General features: G+C 41.7%; 1 protein-coding gene across 6 annotated transcripts in view; it reads right to left on the bottom strand.

The window, feature by feature from the left end:
* adgrl1a (adhesion G protein-coupled receptor L1a) overlaps positions 1–20,537 on the bottom strand; it is a 381,665-nt gene that overhangs the window by 202,418 nt on the left and 158,710 nt on the right. For all 6 annotated transcript variants that reach the window (XM_034190600.1, XM_034190603.1, XM_034190604.1 and 3 more), the window contains exon 2: positions 5,355–5,540. In XM_034190600.1, coding sequence (XP_034046491.1) covers positions 5,355–5,424 — 70 coding nt within the window. In that variant the 5' untranslated portion in view covers positions 5,425–5,540. The remainder of the gene's footprint in view (positions 1–5,354; positions 5,541–20,537) is intronic.

Raw genomic sequence — 20,537 nt, 5'->3', positions numbered from 1 at the left:
GAGTGAAGACTTGGAGTGTCTGGGGAGTTGATGGCCCTGAATCAAGAGTAAGATCCAGGAGTTCAATTACTTCCTGGACTCAATCATCAAACTGTGTCTTTATAGAGTGAAACTGTCAAACTTGTGGAGACATTCAATTACAGATGCCTTCAAAATAATAGTAATGTGATTAAAAAGTGAGTAAAGCTCAAAATCCTTATAATAGCTTCTATTTCTAAACACGCAAATGCATTGGGAACAATGCACCTTCTATACCAAATCAAAACATGAAGAAAAAAGAAGAAAACAATTACTGTATAAACTGCAAAAATGTCTTAAGATTTAGCTTTCCTGTGAATCATTGAACTAATATTTAGCTGTATAACCACTGCTTCACATCTGTGTTACATGGAGTTGACCAATTTCTGGCACCTGTGAAGAGACAGTCCAGCCCAGGACGATTGGACTACAATCCACAGTTCCTCTGCATTCAATGAGGCAAAGCCGAGTTGAATAATATGTTCCAGCCTTCACCGAATTAAATATTCGCTCAATTGAAAGAATGTAAAAACATTCATTTGTTCTATACAACAGCTAAAATAGATCCTTGTCATTTGATATTTTATTCATTTATAAACAGAAAAGGGACTGACATTTTGATGTTTCACTGCTGCTAAAGTGCAACACGAACTTTAAATAGGAGTCCAAATTGTGATGTGTAGTTTTTTGTGCTTTCAATATATATATATATATATATATATATATATATATATATATATATATATATATATATATATATATATAATATATATATATAAGACTGTGTAGTTCCTCAGTCCAGTGGAAAAAAAAAAAAAATCACATCAGAAATTAGTCCAGCTTTTCATTCTAGCTTCCTTCTAACAGCTCTTCATGCCTCCACATGGCTTACAGTGCAGTGGATTTGTTTTGTGTGTGTGTGTGTGTCTGTGTGTGTGTGTGTGTGTATGTGCACGCAGGGTGCAATGGTACCAAATGTATGGAACCAAATTTGCACTCAAAATGCAATGCAACACAAATGGGATGAATAATCTATGTCATGTGACATACAAAGCACCAATCAAATGATGAGGATCCACTCAGCCGTAATATAAAGCCTGATGATCAAAGCCTACATATCAGGGTCTCAGTTCACACCACCCAAGTGCTGCACAGAGGCTCCACAGGAGCTGCACAGAGGCAGATCAGTGGATGCACAGGACTCCGTGGACGCTGGGGACGCATAGATTGCTAAAACATTTCTGCTGAAACACCGCACAGAGGAAGGTGTTTTCACATCTCGTCTGCATCTCAGCCCCATTTTAATGCGCACAACAGACTCACAACTGCAATCACACTGTGCAAGAGGGGCTTTAATGTGATGGATGCACCAATATATGGCACCATGCATGCTCCCAGACATGACCTGACACAAAAACAATTAGGAAGGCGTGTCCTTTTATTACCCTCTTCCTTTGATGCCATCTATCTATCTACCTAAGACTGATGTCATGTGCAGAATTTACCCATTTATATTTCTCAACCTGAGAGCAACTGTATTCACTCATACATTATAGGCACAAGTACAAGAACACTTTTGCATGTCATCATCTGTATAGGTTTGTTAACACACTGAATTTACTCCATCATCCTAGTCAAATTATTATTCATTATTTTTTAATTAAAGTTAATCCAAGTATGATATTTCCTGTAAGATTGGTATTGACTTAATAAATCCCAATCTCTGCCCATGCCCTGTGTTTAATCCAGCAGTCATAAACTGTGCCTTGGGGCTCATCTCTGCTCCTTCATTCAACACTGCAGGAAGCAGAATTACCTTCATCAACACATCTTCAAAGTTCTAGCCTCTTTTCTCTGTTGCAGCACATTGCTAATTTACTAATGTAGGTTTAAATTGCATTTAACATCAGCATTTAATTCTGCAAGCATTTTAAGCACTGAACTTGCATTAGTGAAGAAGTAAATGGGGAAAACCTAGAAACTCCTCTGCATGCCAATAATACACCATCTTGAGAGGAAGGAAAACATGGGCTGAACAAATTGAATGTTACACCAGTGTAATCCCCAAGGTTTGTCAGAGCTCTTGGCCACCAAAGATTATACTCTCCATCTGCATGAGTGGGGAAATGGGCTTTACTTGTCAGCAGAAATAATTCAGTTCAATGTATTTATACACCACCAGATCACAACATAAGTGACCCTAGGGTGCCTCACACGAGTAAGTTTAAAACTTACCTGCCACTTGGACATGCACATTGCCAGCAGTGGTAAGGAAATACTCCCTCAGCCATTTTGATTATAAGAAGAAACCTCAAGTGCACCAGACTAAGTGGGGTGACCATCTGCTTTAGCCATGCAACTCAGCAACCACACATGTAGAGTCCAGTGGTCACAATGACTGGTTGCACAAAAGATATCCAAATGGTGAAGAGTAAAATCTCAGTAAATGAACTGCATTTGGCAAATTGATGACCAATGTCTGATTAGTCAATGAAGAACCTTTCTCCTGATTCCATCCCTTTGATGCTTTCATAAATCCCTGGAACATCCCAGATTGCCAGTCCCCCCATAGAGCTTACATTTCCTGGTCCTAAGGGATCTCTGAAGATCAGATGACTGGCAAATGGATAAGCGCCTTACTCAAACCTAAACTTATTTACCCTGACTTTTAAGATTTATGTAATTTTATTACATGACTAATTCCTATTTACTTTTTTTTAGATAATTTTAATACAAACCTACCAAATAAACCTTACATGATGCATATTCATTACTGTAATAAATCCTATTTATTTGAAATGCATAATCCTCAGCTTTATGTATTTCAAATAATTATGCTAATAATTATAATTATGTCCAATAATTATGTTACCTATACAAGATAAATGGCATAGGTAACATAATTATTATGCAATTCAAACAATATACTTTATGTATTTTAAATAAATACTGTCATTATTATTGATTTAGAGTAATTATATTTTATTAATACTAAATACATAAAGCTGAGGATTATGCATTTCAAATGAATAGGATTAATGAATATGCATCATGTAAGGCTTATTTGGTAGGTTTGTATTAAAATTATCTAAAAAAAAAAAAGTAAATGGGAATTTGTCATGTAATAAAATTACAGAAATCTTAAAACTTAGGGTCAATATTTCTGTGAGTGTATATAGCCTATCACTTGTTGTAACCCACGTAACAATAAAACACACACAAAAAGGCATTATGTCCTGGTTTCCAAGAAACTCCAGAGTGTTTCCTGTAGCATCACTATACTGGACCTGGTTTGCAAAAGGCTTTGACAAATCATGACGACATGGTGCCACCAAATCTAAAGAGGTTGTCTATCCTCTCTATGAGAAGGTCTGCAGTGCTTACATAATCTTACTGTATTGGTTTTAGCCAACACTTCTGCTAAAACAGGGCATCAGATTCAGAATGCATCTCACTGTAGATGCCTCTTTCATAGGTTGATGTGTTGAGATCAGAAGTCCATACCTTGCATGTGATTTCACTGCTTTTTTCCATACTATACACAGCAAATTTTGCAGAGTAAAATTTACTCTGCCAGGATAACATTTGGTCCCACTCAAAACAGAGTAAAATGCACTCAATTATAGAGTGAAATCAGCTCTACCATTGATTCTACACTGTGATAGAGTTGATTTAGCACTGTGATAGAGTATAAAGTAAGTCCCTTCGGCTGATCCCTTGTTTGCACTCGGGGTCACCATAGCAAATCCAAGGTGGATCTGCATGTTGAATTGGCACAGGTTTTACACTGGATGCCCTTCTTGATGCAACTCCACGTTACATGGACAAATGTGGCAGGGGTGGGATTTGAACCTGGAACCTTCTGCCCTGAAACCAAGCGCATTAACCACTTGGCCACCACTTGGGCTGGGACCAAATCTTATCCCAGCAGAGTAAATTTTACTCTGCAAAATGTACTGTGTACACATAATTTTAAAGAATCACACATGACAGCACAGCTTCAAGTTGACTACAACAGTCAGCCACTTTCGACATGGTTTAGCGACAGAGACTCTGCATTTACAGAGGCCACAGAGAAGGCCAGGCTTGTTGTTCTGGGGTCTCCAGCTCCTAAGGCCTCCGTCTGGCACTGCTGTTCAACACAACTATGTGTTTGTACACCGGTGTGCATGAATCCATTAGAAAACTTTCTGGTTTTAATTTAATTAGACCAATTGTTGTGCCTGTGCTGTAGGGCTGAAAAGAGATAACAATCAATTGATTATTAATGCATTATTAACACTCCCCGAGTGCTAGGTCTCACACACACACACACACACACACACACACACACACACACACACACACACACACACACACACACACACACACACACACACACACACACACACACACACACACACACACCACAGTTCCAGAGGCCAAATGTGTCTGATGAAACAGCAAATGCTACATAAATCCCATGTTACAAATCAGCCAAATTAGGACTGGGGAAAAAAACAAAAATAAAAGCTACTCAAATTAGAAGTGCACCTGGCCAATCAGAGTTTACACACAGGGAACATGCTGACACAATCACATTTTAGTTACACCATCATTCAGTATTCTGCGACTCCTCCTGCTTCTTCTCAAGCTCCTCCTTGTGGCTACTCCAGTGCTTCTCTTCCTCCTCATCTTAACTGTCCATCACCCAGCAGCTTATTGGCACGGAGCTGAGTGAGAGCACAGAACAGATGGTGCGCTGCTGTCTGTGCGGCAGGCCGCTAGCAGGACACCAAACATCACCTCCTTTTCCTCCTTGGCCTTTGGCCTCTTGTTCCACCCTTCTACACGTCTTCTAACACCCTCAGGCGTCATTTTCACCCAAGCAGGTCATCTGCTGCCCAGTAGCGTGCACACACTCAAACACAGAATCACACATCTTACAGTGCACGCCACGTTCAAGGAGGTCACACATATGGCACCATTACATGCACCGATTCCCCTTATTCTCCTGCCACGCTCCAGCTAACTTCAAGATGACAATAAATTTTATTGACATTCACACACACATACTGCTTCTCTCGTGCTCTCTCGCTCTGTCTCCTGTACAGACATTTAGTTAATCAAGTGTTGCGTTTCTCATCTGGTCAGCAAGTCAGTATGTCTACAACCTTCACACGGTATACTTATGAATATTACCTCCCCATCTGCAGTGACCTGGTCAGGCTAGTTTATGGTAGGTGCAGCGTTACAGGCTGAGGAACAATATTTCATTGTCATGAGTGCTGAGATATGAGTTTATTTGGAATGAAATACTGTTTGCAATTAAATGAAGGTGCATTGCTAATCCATACCTTGAGAAGAAGGGGCAATGTTGCTGAAGGCCACAGCACAACTGAGGACAATCCAGATTGCAAGAGCCATGCCGGAGGCTGTCCAGGGGGGCGGGGAAAGGGGCGTGGATAGAGTGTAGTTGTGGTCAGCAGGCACAGGTGGGTGAGGTGGCACGTCCTCAACTTACACCCTCTCTGAGGGGGATCCTGCAAGAAGAGAAGGGTTTTAAGTTTTAAGTCCCTGCAAAAGTGAGAAATCCTGGAAAACACCTACAGGTATAAGACATTTTCACAGCTATGACAGAACCCAGTAGTATGAACAGTACAATTTAAACAATGTATTACAGCAGTACTACTGCTACTAATTCATAAGTGCCATTTGGTGATTTATATCTGTGTTTTTACTTTCTGTGTCAATGACTCCGGAGATCTTGTGGGACTTCCACGATAATTCAATCTGGTGACACAGGTTCCACCAAAGATTAACAACAATTTCACATTGAGATATTTAAGAAACCTCTCATAAAGTCATGAGGTCACTGGAGAGAAGTGCACGACAATGCTGATATCTTTGCTGGAGAATGAAGGTCTAAGTCATTATGGTCCTGGAGCTACCTGTCTTGCTGTGTGGTTGTGAGACTTGGATGCTAACCAATGACCTAAGGCAAAGACGGGATGTCTTTGGTAGGAGGTCTCTTTGGAAGATCCTTGGGTATCACTTGAAGGACTTTGTATCAAACAAGTGGTTACTAACAGAGACTAAGATGAAGCGTATCGCTTGTATTGTGAGGAAGCATCAGCTTTGACATTTTGGCCATGTGGCACTTTTCTCTGAGCATGAGCCAACATGCAGGTGCCTGAGTGTAGACAACTCTAATCGCTAGGGAAGGCCAAGAAGATACCCACATTTCACCTGGCTGTGGCAGATACATGGTTATTTTAGAGATGTGCGAATGGACCAGTTGTCTTCCATTGCCATCCAAAACCCAAGGTGATGTCGCGGATGTGGCAAAGCACAGCACTAGCGTATGCTGCTAGACTTGACCCATAAAGGAGTCCTACTGCAATACATTAATAATCATCACATGGTGCAACTGCATTCTGCTGTAACTGCTTAGATTGTCAAAACCCCACTGCACTAATATTTCGTACCTGAAGCCACTATCACTGGAGCCAGGAGTCTTGTGCTGTGTCGCAGACCGAGCGGCCCGCCCCTAAAAATCGGTCTTGCTTTTGCAACTGCGCATGCGTCATTTTGGACCACAGCAGCACGTCTGAGACAGAGTCTCTTCACCCAAAATAATCAAATGGATTAATGAGATTATTAACCATCAGATGACAAGATGAAACCTCTTAAATCATTCTAAAGCAGAAATGAGGTTGTTTTAAGCAGAAACTCTGCAAAATTCCATGACGCTTTGAAATGACCGACGCGTGAACGCATCAGCTAGCAGCTCATTTAGCCGTGGCACTCTGATCACTTCCACCGCCTTTTATGATGAAATAATGCTGAATTTATGTGGAAATGATTGTTGTACAAAAGCTTCAGATATTTGTCGCTGAGACAGATAATGGCTGGAGTGCAGTTTGAAGCAGAAACGAGGTGTTAATCCATGAATCGCGTCATGAACTGCATCATCATGGGGGACCGATTTTTAGGGGGACCCGGTAACTAACCATATCAACAAACATGACATGTGACATCAAATAAATGGCTGTTGGTGGATTCACCAATGACAAAAATAACATTCACTTTCAGTATTTTTTAAATTGTTGTGACCTTTTTTCTGTAGAAAAGCTCAAATACAGATGCATTTCTTAATTAAACCTATAACGACATGTTTAGGTGGGTTAAAAGACTAAAATCATCAAACTTTTTAATCCTTGCAGTTAGCTAACAAGCTAGTCACTTAAGCATTTGCTGTTGTTAGCTGTTGTTAAAATGTTTTAAAACAAGAACAGTTTGAAGAAACACTGACCCATAATAATAATTATTATTATTATTTGTAGCAAAAGCATTCAAATTTCGAGAAAACTGAAAATTCCGTGAACACAGTGACTCAGTACTGTAGATTCCCGATGGCTACCTGGAAGCACTGCTCTGGAACGTTTCAAAACTTTTGCAGCACACAAGATTCTGAGCATTATTCCGGAGTCCGTATCAAAAGGAAGACATCAGGTGCTGAGTTAAAAAGGACCTAGTTACATGACTAACTGTTATGTTTCGATGATTCACGTGTGCAGTCAGTGGCTACGTTTACATGCCGTTAATATTCGGGACAAGGTCAATATTCCGGTTTCTTAATCATTAGGAATAACCCGTTTACATGCTTAAGCAGACAGAGTTACCCCTGTATACATGGTCATTGGTATCATCTGGAATATCCCCATCTAAACAGTGACGCACGCCTTCCACCGGTGCTTGATTTGGTCTGGCGTTTGTGCAAATCCTGCTTCGCGTAACTTTTCGGCCACCTTCTTGTAAATGTCGCTATCTCTGTACTTTCTACCGTCAATAAAAGACATTATATTCATGTCTTTCAATCAACTTTTCAATCAACTTTTTTTTTATATAGCGCCAAATCACAACAAACAGTTGCCCCAAGGCGCTTTATATTGTAAGGCAAGGCCATACAATAATTATGAAAAACCCCAACGGTCAAAACGACCCCCTGTGAGCAAGCACTTGGCTACAGTGGGAAGGAAAAACTCCCTTTTAACAGGAAGAAACCTTCAGCAGAACCAGGCTCAGGGAGGGGCAGTCTTCTGCTGAGACTGGTTGGGGCTGAGGGAAAGAACCAGGAAAAAGACATGCTGTGGAAGGGGGCAGAGATCGATCACTAATGATTAAATGCGGAGTGATGCATACAGAGCAAAAAGAGAAAGAAACAGTGCATCATGGGAACCCCCCACAGTCTACGTCTAAAGCAGCATAACCAAGGGATAGTCCAGGGTCACCTGATCCAGCCCTAACTATAAGCCTTAGCGAAAAGGAAAGTTTTAAGCCTAATCTTAAAAGTAGAGAGGGTATCTGTCTCCCTGATCTGAATTGGGAGCTGGTTCCACAGGAGAGGAGCCTGAAAGCTGAAGGCTCTGCCTCCCATTCTACTCTTACAACCCTAGGAACTACAAGTAAGCCTGCAGTCTGAGAGCGAAGCGCTCTAATGGGGTAATATGGTACTACGAGGTCCCTAAGATAAGATGGGACCTGATTATTCAAAACCTTATAAGTAAGAAGAAGAATTTTAAATTCTATTCTAGAATTAACAGGAAGCCAATGAAGAGAGGCCAACACGGGTGAGATATGCTCTCTCCTGCTAGTCCCCGTCAGTACTCTAGCTGCAGCATTTTGAATTAACTGAAGGCTTTTTAGGGAACTTTTAGGACAACCTGATAATAATGAATTACAATAGTCCAGCCTAGAGGAAATAAATGCATGAATTCGTTTTTCAGCATCACTCTGAGACAAGACCTTTCTGATTTTAGAGATATTGCGTAAATGCAAAAAGGCAGTCCTACATATTTGTTTAATATGCGCTTTGAATGACATATCCTGATCAAAAATGACTCCAAGATTTCTCACAGTATTACTAGAGGTCAGGGAAATGCCATCCAGAGTAAAGATCTGGTTAGAGACCATGCTTCTAAGATTTGTGGGGCCGAGTACAATAACTTCAGTTTTATCTGAGTTTAAAAGCAGGAAATTAGAGGTCATCCATGTCTTTATGTCTGTAAGACAATCCTGCAGTTTAGCTAATTGGTGTGTGTCCTCTGGTTTCATGGATAGATAAAGCTGGGTATCATCTGCGTAACAATGAAAATTTAAGCAATACCGTCTAATAATACTGCCTAAGGGAAGCATGTATAAAGTGAATAAAATTGGTCCTAGCACAGAACCTTGTGGAACTCCATAATTAACTTTAGTCCGTGAAGAAGATTCCCCTTTTACATGAACAAACTGTAATCTATTAGACAAATATGATTCAAACCACCGCAGCGCAGTGCCCTTAATACCTATGACATGCTCTAATCTCTGTAATAAAATTTTATGGTCAACAGTATCAAAAGCAGCACTGAGGTCCAACAGAACAAGCACAGAGATAAGTCCACTGTCCGAAGCCATAAGAAGATCATTTGTAACCTTCACTAATGCTGTTTCTGTACTATGATGAATTCTAAACCTGACTGAACCTCTTCAAATAGACCATTCCTCTGCAGGTGATCAGTTAGCTGTTTTACAACTACCCTCTCAAGAATCTTTGAGAGAAAAGGAAGGTTGGAGATTGGCCTATAATTAGCTAAGATAGCTGGGTCAAGTGATGGCTTTTTAAGTAATGGTTTAATTACTGCCACCTTAAAAGCCTGTGGTACATAGCCAACTAACAAAGATAAGTTGATCATATTTAAGATTGAAGCATTAAATAATGGTAGGACTTCCTTGAGCAGCCTGGCAGGAATGGGGTCTAATAAACATGTTGATGGTTTGGATGAAGTAACTAATGAAAATAACTCAGACAGAACAATCGGAGAGAAAGAGTCTAACCAAATACCGGCATCACTGAAAGCAGCCAAAGATAACGATACATCTTTGGGATGATTATGAGTAATTTTTTCTCTAATAGTCAAAATTTTGTTAGCAAAGAAAGTCATGAAGTCATTACTAGTTAAAGTTAATGGAATACTCAGCTCAATAGAGCTCTGACTCTTTGTCAGCCTGGCTACAGTGCTGAAAAGAAACCTGGGGTTGTTCTTATTTTCTTCAATTAGTGATGAGTAGAAAGATGTCCTAGCTTTACGGAGGGCTTTTTTATAGAGCAACAAACTCTTTTTCCAGGCTAAGTGAAGATCTTCTAAATTAGTGAGACGCCATTTCCTCTCCAACTTACGGGTTATCTGCTTTAAGCTACGAGTTTGTGAGTTATACCATGGAGTCAGACACTTCTGATTTAAAGCTCTCTTTTTCAGAGGAGCTACAGCATCCAAAGTTGTCTTCAATGAGGATGTAAAACTATTGACGAGATACTCTAACTCCCTTACAGAGCTTAGGTAGCTACTTTCACGATACTAATGAAGTACTCGGTTTCCTCCTTGCTCCAAAAGTGTGGTGCTGCCGCGTCTGGATTTCCCCATGCTTGTTTACCTCTGCTTTGTGGTGTCCGGTGGGTTGCGCGCGCTGCATACAAGTAGTTGCCGTACTCAAAAGACCAAGAGTCCTTGCGGATAGGACATGCGCAGAACACAAAATAATGTTCCTTTCTATGGGGACATTCTGATGCACGTTTATATGACCTGATATTCGGGTTAGAAAAGGAGTAACCCAGAGGTCATATTCGGGTTTTTGCGGGTGTTTACATGGCCATGCGCAACCGGGTTATTGCTAATATTCTGGTTATGAAAGGGTTATGAAAGGGTTACTGGCTGCATGTAAATGTAGTGAGTGCTGAATCTGTACATATGTTGCTGGTTTAATGGCGCTCAAACGTTTGGAGGATGAAAATGACATCATTCCTCATTCCAACTTCTCAGTCCTTGTTGGTCAAATCTATCCACAAATATAACTAGTAGAATGTATGTTCTGTTTTTAACTCTTAGCACATGTACTGTGGTATTTGAAGTACACAGTGTTTACTAATTTATTCAGCATTTGTCACTGGAATATGTGATAATGACTGCACAAAACCGAGTGGATTCGGACGGGTATTGCATACCAAGTAATTTGTGAGAGGAGAGGAGAGGAGAGGAGAGGAGAGGAGAGGAGAGGAGAGGAGAGGAGAGGAGAGGAGAGGAGAGGAGAGGAGAGGAGAGGAGAGGAGAGGAGAGCTCCCCCTGTGGTAGTCGTGTAGAATGAACAGACAGGGATATCCGAGGCCATTTTGTGCAGCCTGGCACCGCGGCAGCTGTTCCCTCTACCAGCTCATCACTCCACAGAGTTTGAATGCTTGATTGACTCAGACACAGTACATATGTTTAGGTTCTGTTATCGGAGCTGTATTCAACATGTATAAAATACATATTTTCCATGTATGTGTGTGCATGTCTGAGTGTCTGCATATGCAGACACCCTCATGTTAATCAAGACGGTGAAACGGGGTGACTCGATCAGCAGGGCCGTACGGCTCACGCATCGCATTTGCTTAATGAAATAAATCACAATCTGGAACTTCAGCTCCAAATTTCTGACAGCAGAACCCGATCCGACCCTCTGGGGGAAGAAAGAGAGAAAAGTGTGCAGACTGTTAGAGCTAATACTCTTCATGCTGAGCTTGCCAATGAAACAGACAGTCTGGATGTGCGTGTGTCTTGATTTTTATTTGGTGGGGGGTGGAGGAGAAGGTTTTAGAGGATTTACGCTGAGCTCTGTAACCCCTCTCCACATGTGTACGACTGATCCCTCCAACATCCTATAGGAAGGAAAAATAAATGTCCAACGCAGTTTTTTATAACTACACTTGACTTTTCTTTTACTTCATTTATATCTTCAGTCAGAGCTGTAGCTGTTTCAACTATGAACTTTAACATCTTTCTACAGAATTTGGCAAGTCACTGAGTGTAAACTTGTGTTTCAGAATCAGAAGCCCAGAGTTTTTTTTTTTTAAACATGGAGAACTTTACTTTGCAGTTTCAAGGCTCCAGTCTGCATATGCGCTGTCACATTGCTGGCAAAGGAAGGCATGGGAGATGCTTTTAAGACTGCACTTTGATCACGTCCGTGCCTTGATCACAGAGATCCATTTAGAAAGGGTAGATAGGATTCTAGATAGTATCTTTACAGAGATACCGCAAACAACTTTTTAAAATGCACTGACTTGGATATTACTGCATGTATCTTTCTGCAGAGCAGGTGGTTCAGTGGCATATGAATCAAGGTGCCAAACTAAAGAGCTGGATTTATTTCCAAGTGTGTCTGCTTGAGGTTATCTGTCAAGACACCTCGAATGGAGGAATATTATTAATTACTTCGGTATTAATTTTCCTTTGCACAACACTATGTACATTATATTCCTGCATCATGTTTCATGTATACATCAAAAACAAATTTAAATCAGCTGATGGACAGGAACCTCACATCTTTTTGTTTTTGAATGACATCTCCCTTCTTTTTCAACCACATAAGTTTTTGGAATGCAAACAGTTTTAATTTTGTATTTTTTGGATCGCCATCTTCTCATATTAAATTCTCATACCATACGTCTTGGTTGCTTGAGAGTTGTTTGATGATTGTGTTACAGATATTAACAATGTGTTACCTGCATTAACAATGTCTGGCTTTAATGTTGTTCCTCCTGTTTTTAACGTGATATTTAAGCAAACATTTCATGCATTCTTCAACTTTGTCTTCCTAAAGATCTGCAATAAGGTCAACATGCAGGCAGCCAAGATGGCAGTTTCTTACTGCTCTGGTGGATTTAACCACTAAGATCCTCATCACTGAGTACTTCCCACCTACCCATCCATCAGCCTTTTCAGCCCCTCCTCTTCCTGACCTTCTCTGATATTTACCCTTCTCTCTAGTTGCAACTCACGGCCTGCAGCCACGAACCTGCCTGTGCTTCGTTGTGTGAATTAGTACATAGGATGCTGGTGAGGATGGACTGTGAGGAGGGCAAACAGCAAAAAGGAGAGGGAAATAAAGCAGAACGTGGCATACGGAGCTCATCCACAACATCTGATATTTGCACCACTGTTTATTTCTGTCATATGAACGCGCCCCCCCCCCCCCCCCCACACACACACACACACACACACATACATACACAGTGGCGACAGCCATGCAACCTTTGGTTTAATTTGAGTTTGTTTGCGACCACCCTCTATGACCAATGGACCAGAGAAAAGGACAAACTCAGGGGGAAGGCAGAAAACACAAAGACAGGGTAGAAGAGGAGTAAACAAACAGCAATAGATACGTGAAGTACTGTAAGAGAAGGCTGCTGGGTTCTCCCTCTCTCCCTCACCCCCACATCTCCCTGTGTTATTAATGGCCAAAAAGTGATTCCCCCTTTTGCAGTGACAGGCTTCATTTTTTTCCACCAGATTTTGTGGCTTTAATAAGAAGTATCTGTCTTTTCTCTCATTGTGCTTCTGTCTGTACTTTTCAACAATAGCTCTTTTGTGGTCTCAGAAGATGAGGAAGGCCAGAGAGAATGCAAGAGAGAGAAAAGTGTAGGGTGGATAAATTCATTCGATTGTGCAAGAAAATAGAAAGCTGGCATTGCACAACACTATATTTCAGTGTGTTGTGAGGAACATAGATGAGGTAACGATGAATGAGGCCTGAATCTAGAACAGAGGACAAATGAATACAAAGAAACACATAAGAAAAGGAAGAATGGACTAATGTAAGGACTGGTTAGGCTCAGAGACAGACTTTTATTTCATGACAGCCATGAACACCAGGAATTCTCGCACCATTGTAAGACAAAGTTGTTCTAAAACCTGCCCAAACAGAAGAAAGGAAAGTTGTTGCTGTTTCAGTCACAAAGCAAAAATAGACACTGTAACAAAGTTATTGCTGATGAATGCAAAGGTGGTTTTCATGTGCACTGGCTGCATGATCACTGTTGTGTCCATCTGAAGCATTAGGCCTCCTTCCGGTTTTCACAGATATGAAGGTCGCAGTCTATAACCTCGACAAACCGATGTGTGAAGGACGCGGTCTGTAACCTCGACAAACCAATGTGTGATGGACGCAGTCTGTAACCTCAACAAACCGATGTGTGAAGGTCGCGGTCTGTAACCTCGACAAACCGATGGGTGATGGATGCAGTCTGTAACCTCGACAAACTGATGTGTGAAGGATGCGGTCTGTAACCTCGACAAACCGATGTGTGATGGACGCAGTCTGTAACCTCAACAAACCGATGTGTGAAGGACGCGGTCTGTAACCTCGACAAACCGATGTGTGAAGGACGCGGTCTATAACCTCGACAAACCGATGTGTGAAGGACGCGGTCTGTAACCTCAACAAACCGATGTGTGATGGACGCAGTCTGTAACCTCAACAAACCGATGGGTGATGGATGCAGTCTGTAACCTCGACAAACCGATGTGTGAAGGACGCGGTCTGTAACCTCGACAAACCGATGTGTGATGGATGCATTCTGTAACCTCGACAAACCGATGTGTGAAGGACACGGTCTGTAACCTCAACAAACCGATGTGTGATGGACGCAGTCTGTAACCTCAACAAACCGATGGGTGATGGATGCAGTCTTTAACCTCGACAAACCGATGTGTGAAGGACGCGGTCTATAACCTCGACAAACCGATGCGTGAAGGACGCGGTCTGTAACCTCAACAAACCAATGTGTGATGGACGCAGTCTGTAACCTCGACAAACCGATGTGTGAAGGACGCGGTCTGTAACCTCGACAAACCGATGTGTGAAGGATGCAGTCTGTAACCTCGACAAACCGATGTGTGAAGGACGCGGTCTGTAACCTCGACAAACCGATTTGTGAAGGACGCGGTCTATAACCTCAACAAACCGATGCGTGAAGGACGCAGTCTGTAACCTCAACAAACCGATGTGTGAAGGACGCGGTCTGTAACCTCGACAAACCAATGAGTGATGGATCCAGCCTATAACCTCAGCAAACTAATGTGTGAAGGACGCGGCCTGTAACCTCGACAAACCAATGTGTGATGGATACAGCCTATAACCTCAGCAAACTAATGTGTGAAGGACGCGGCCTGTAACCTCGACAAACCAATGAGTGATGGATCCAGCCTATAACCTCAGCAAACTAATGTGTGAAGGACGCGGTCTGTAACCTCGACAAACCGATGTGTGATGGATGCATTCTGTAACCTCAACAAACCGATGTGTGAAGGACGCGGCCTGTAACCTCAACAAACCGATGTGTGATGGATGCATTCTGTAACCTCAACAAACCGATGTGTGATGGATGCATTCTGTAACCTCAACAAACTAATGTGTGAAGGACGCGGCCTGTAACCTCGACAAACCGATGTGTGATGGATGCATTCTGTAACCTCAACAAACTAATGTGTGAAGGATGCGGCCTGTAACCTCGACAAACCGATGTGTGATGGATGCAGTCTGTAACCTCAACAAACTGATGTGTGAAGGACGCGGCCTGTAACCTCGACAAACCGATGTGTGATGGATGCAGTCTGTAACCTCAACAAACCGATGTGTGAAGTACGTGGTCTGTAACCTCGACAAACCGATGTGTGATGGATCCAGCCTATAACCTCAGCAAACTAATGTGTGAAGGACGCGGCCTGTAACCTCGACAACCGATATGTGATGGATGCGGTCTATAACCTTTACAAACCGATGTGTGATGGACGCAGTCTGTAACCTCGACAAACCGATGTGTGATGGATGCATTCTGTAACCTCAACAAACTAATGTGTGAAGGATGCGGCCTGTAACCTCGACAAACCGATGTGTGATGGATGCAGTCTGTAACCTCAACAAACCGATGTTTGAAGGACACGGTCTGTAACCTCGACAAACCGATGTGTGAAGGACGCGGTCTGTAACCCCGACAAACCGATGTGTGATGGATCCAGCCTATAACCTCAGCAAACTAATGTGTGAAGGACGCGGCCTGTAACCTCGACAACCGATGTGTGATGGATGCGGTCTATAACCTTTACAAACCGATGTGTGATGGACGCAGTCTGTAATCTCATCAAACCGATGTGTGAAGGTCGCGGTATACAACCTCGTCAAACCGATGTGTGAAGGTCACAGTCTGTAATCTCGTCAAACCGATGTGTGAAGGTCGCGGTATACAACCTCGTCAAACTGATGTGTGAAAGTCAAGGTTGCCGAAGAATTTTATCTTCCTTATGATGTGATGACTTAACATACAATGTATGCAAACAAAACAGTAGCTGGGTTTCACTGCAGATTTGCACAAACTTAAGAATGCCGACAAAATACTAATAATGAAATGACAGCGTTTCCATTGAGCTAGGGAATGCCACTAATGGGTCTTGTCTGCTCACAATAACTATCATTTTAGCGAGGCTCTCACTGTAATTCTAATACTTTTGGTGATGGAAGGGTAAGTCCCGCTAATTATTTTCACTAATTGTTTTCACTAATATTTTCATTAATTGTCATTTTTTTGTTCCAATATTGTCATAACATAATCTCTTAGAATACTTAACAAGTTATCCTTCCCTTGCTCTTTCCACATGTATCAAGTCATGTATTTTAGAACGTCACACAGAAAGCCCACAGGTGGGAATTGATCCCATGACGTTCTTGCTGTAAGGCAACAGTGCTAACCACTAATCCACCGTGCTGCCATCATATGACCTGTAAATCACAAAAAGTGTTTCAATTGTAGTTTTTTTAAAAGATGGCTTTTTTGAATCACCTGCAAACCACATGCTAGCGTGAAAACATTTTTGTGATATTTGAGGGGTTTTTTTTTTCTGAAAAACATGCATTGCATAACATGCAAGTATTTCCAATTCGCTACTTCAAATTCGCAATTTCACATAACCGTGGTGCTTCCAGAAAAATTCCAGATTATGTTATGATTTGTGTAATAATGATATGGGTTTGACGGAAATGCAAGGGATTAGCAAATTATGTCAAAAGTCACAATGGGGTGAAAAAAATACATTCATTGCAACTTGCTCCTCGGTGGTTCATTATTCATGGCTACATCCTGCTCCTTGTACCAGTTCATTCTGTCCAGTGTTCTTCAAAACTTCCTGCTCTTTTGAGCTTTAAATCCTTTCCTTTTTTATTGCTACTTCCTGCTCCTTGAAATGGTACAGTCCATTTAGTGTTCTTTGCTACTTTTGGGTCCTCAGTGGTTCCTCCTTCAATGTAACGTCTGGCTCTTTATAGCAGTTCATTCCATTCTTCACTAATTGTCACTTCCTGCTGCTTGAAGAAGGTTATTCTGTTCATTTTTCATTGCTACTTCCTGCGTGCTTGAAGAAGGATATTCTGTCCAGTGTTCATTCCTACTTCCTGCTGCTTGAAGAAGGATATTCTGTCTGTTGTTTATTGCTACTTTCTGCTACTTGAAGAAGGATATTCTCTCCATTGTTTATTGCTACTTTCTGCTACTTGAGGAAGGCTATACTGTCCATTGTTTAGTTCTACTTCCTGCTCCTTGAAATGGTACAGTCCATTTAGTGATCATTGCTAGTTTTGGGTCCTCAGTGGTTCCTCCTTCAATGTAACGTCTGGCTGTTTGGAGCAGTTCATTCCATTCTTCACTCATTACCACTTCCTGCTGCTTGAAGAAGGCTATTCTGTCCATTGTTTAATGCTACTTTCTGCTACTTGAGGAAGGATATACTGTCCATTGTTTAGTTCTACTTCCTGCTCCTTGAAATGGTACAGTCCATTTAGTGTTCATTGCTACTTTTGGGTTCTCAGTGGTTCCTCCTTCAATGTAACGTCTGGCTGTTTGGAGCAGTTCCTTCCATTCATCACTCATTGTCACTTCCTACTGCTTGAAGGAGGTTATTCTGTTCATTGTTCATTGCTACTTCCTGCTGCTTGAAGAAGGTTATTCTGTCCATTGTTCATTGCTACTCCCTGCTACTTGAGGAAGGACACTCTGTCCATTATTTTTTGCTACTTCCTGCTGCTTGAAGAAGGATATTCTGTTCATTGTTCATTGCATTTCTGCTTCTTGGAGCAGATAAATGTGTTCATCATTTATTTCTTCATCCTGCTTCTCTAATCACATCATTTCATCAATTGTTATTGAGATTTAAAGGTCAAAGAACAGCCTATCAGTCACTGGTACTTCCTGCTCATTTGAACAGATCATTTTTTTTCTTTGCTTCTTCCTGCTCCTCAGAGTCATTCGTCATTCAATGAAACTTCATGTGCTTTGTGCCAGTTCATCTGGGCCATCATTCACTGCAACTTCCTGCTCCTTGTGCAGTTCATAAAATTCATCTTCCACTAAGCCTTCCTGCTCTTCATTCACTGCATCTTGTTGCCTATTTCCATATAAAGATACCATGATATGGTACGTAAGTGGGTGAACATGGGATCAAATGGCTTCTGTGATTTGTTTGTCAGAGTCAAATGAACGAGTCTTTGGCAGAGTAAATTTGGCTTTTTACCTGAGATTCCTTCAGCAAATGATACAGCACTAAGAAGGCTGTATCAAGATCACAGTTAAATTATAAAGCAACCTGAGGAAGACATAAACAAGAAACAAGGGACTTAAGAAGGAAAACACTATTTATAACAAAAAAATAAGAGAGGACAGGTATAAAGAAAAACAGCTTACAAACAGCAAGAAATAAAACCAAGAAGGAGTGAAGGGTAGTGGGGCTGCACATTGTAAATATCTGTATGGAAGAATGTTTGCCTTCGGTGCTTTCAAAACTTATAGGATGTTATGTGCCCGAGGCCAGAGGCTGACCTATGGCACTGACCACATTCACCATTATTACCATCACAGTTTCACTTGTAATAGAGCAGAACATCAAACCCAGAGGAGACCACAACCCACAAAATGGGAGAACGGAGAGTAATTTCACTGCACTGTTAGAAATGCGAGGAGGACGATGAGGAAAGAAGGTGGGAAACAGAACAAACGATTGTCAGCAGCATCATCACAGAGACTAAAGGCCCGGTCACACGGCACGAACAAAGCTGAACGAAGGAAAAAAGTCACAAATCGTTGAGAAAAAGTGGACGAATGAGCCGGCACTTCTCCCATCACCGAAAAGCCTGCAAGTCCAGAGCGCATAAACGAAAGAAACAAAACTGAAACTAACAAAAGAAAAATGAAGCAAACAGCGACCTTGACGCTTTAAACAAAATCAAAACATTCATGATGATGTGACTTGATAGCGGGTATCAGACCGAGTGCCAGCCTGTGATCAGTTTGCAGCCAGAGAAAGCTGGAACGTGCGTAAATAGTTAAAGTAGTAGATAAAACATTCTTGCCGCTAAAAGTTACTTTTCGTCTCACACATGGACGAGTCATGTTTAGCTTTAATTATTGATCCGTTCAGATATGGTCAATGTTCATGCAAGACGTTAGACTTGGGAGGTTGGACAACAATCAAACAGAACACTGACGGTACCGGAACTACGTGAACAATGAGGAACCATCAAGACAGAAAGCAAAATGGATTACAGATGATTTGAGGTTGTCGTCAGGAGTCGTTCACATTTTCAACAGTTTGAAAATTCTGACGAAGTGCCAGCTACAGGAAGGAAGCTGGACAACGGTTAATCGATGTCTCCAAAAGTCAACGTAAGTCCAGATTTGTTCTTTCATTCTGGCTTCGGTGTCCTTCATTAGTGCCGGGGCTTAAAGCGAGTGGTGACAGTTAAGGTGCGCTGACACTTGCATGACTTTGATGCACGCACTTGCACGCCCTGTGTCGTGCAGGAGAATAAACTTGTCTTTAATGGGTGTAGACTGAACGTGAGAGAGGCATCGGCGAGTGCAACTGCGCAAAGAGAATTTTGAAATGTTCAAAAAATCTTTCACGCATAAATGTTGTGCAACGTGGCGCAAACTGCTCGCCAACACTATGCAGCTCATCAAGTCGACTAAAGAAGAAGTGAACAGAGCGAGTGGTTGCATCAGTGCACCTCATCAGAGCACAGCTCATCTGAACGATTAGAACGAGATGTTAAATCTATCACAAACATATTTTTACAGCTGCACACAAAAAGGAAAGAGCATGCAGCTGTTTTACCAAGCCATTACAAAACAAACATGACAGCTCCAAAGGCTTTCTCCAGCTCGTTCAGCGCTTGCATGCGCAAACGGCTCCGGCTGGTGTGGTCCTCTGTGATTCAGGAAGTGATTAGAGCCGTTTTCAGCAGCCAACTTGTAGAGAAAATGATTAATCTGCTACGAAATAATTATTTTATATACGCAGCGTCCAGCGCAGAGCATGTGGCAGGCGGTGGAACAAAGCACGGCGTCCAGCTGGGAACACAGCGGGTGAGATTGTCACGACAATGTGGGTGCAAGTGCACGGATCAAAGTCATCAACTCAGGGCACCTTTACAGCTCTGTCATCTTTCAAATGCTGCCCTCTGCGTCTTGATCCAAAGCAAATAACCTCATTATCCACTTCTATTGGATCATTAGGATAATCACCATGTTCATTAGGATCTGTTTGCTTTTGTGGAGATGCTCATCGAGTATGCCGTGTCACAAGTCCTTCTTACCCATCATGTAAATAAATTCGGTGCAAGAAAAAACAGGCATC

This window comes from Thalassophryne amazonica, chromosome 16, assembly GCF_902500255.1.
Source record: "Thalassophryne amazonica chromosome 16, fThaAma1.1, whole genome shotgun sequence".
Lineage (NCBI taxonomy): Eukaryota > Metazoa > Chordata > Actinopteri > Batrachoidiformes > Batrachoididae > Thalassophryne > Thalassophryne amazonica.
The sequence above is the reverse complement of the archived record's forward strand: the minus strand, read 5'-3'. Positions and strand labels throughout refer to the sequence as shown.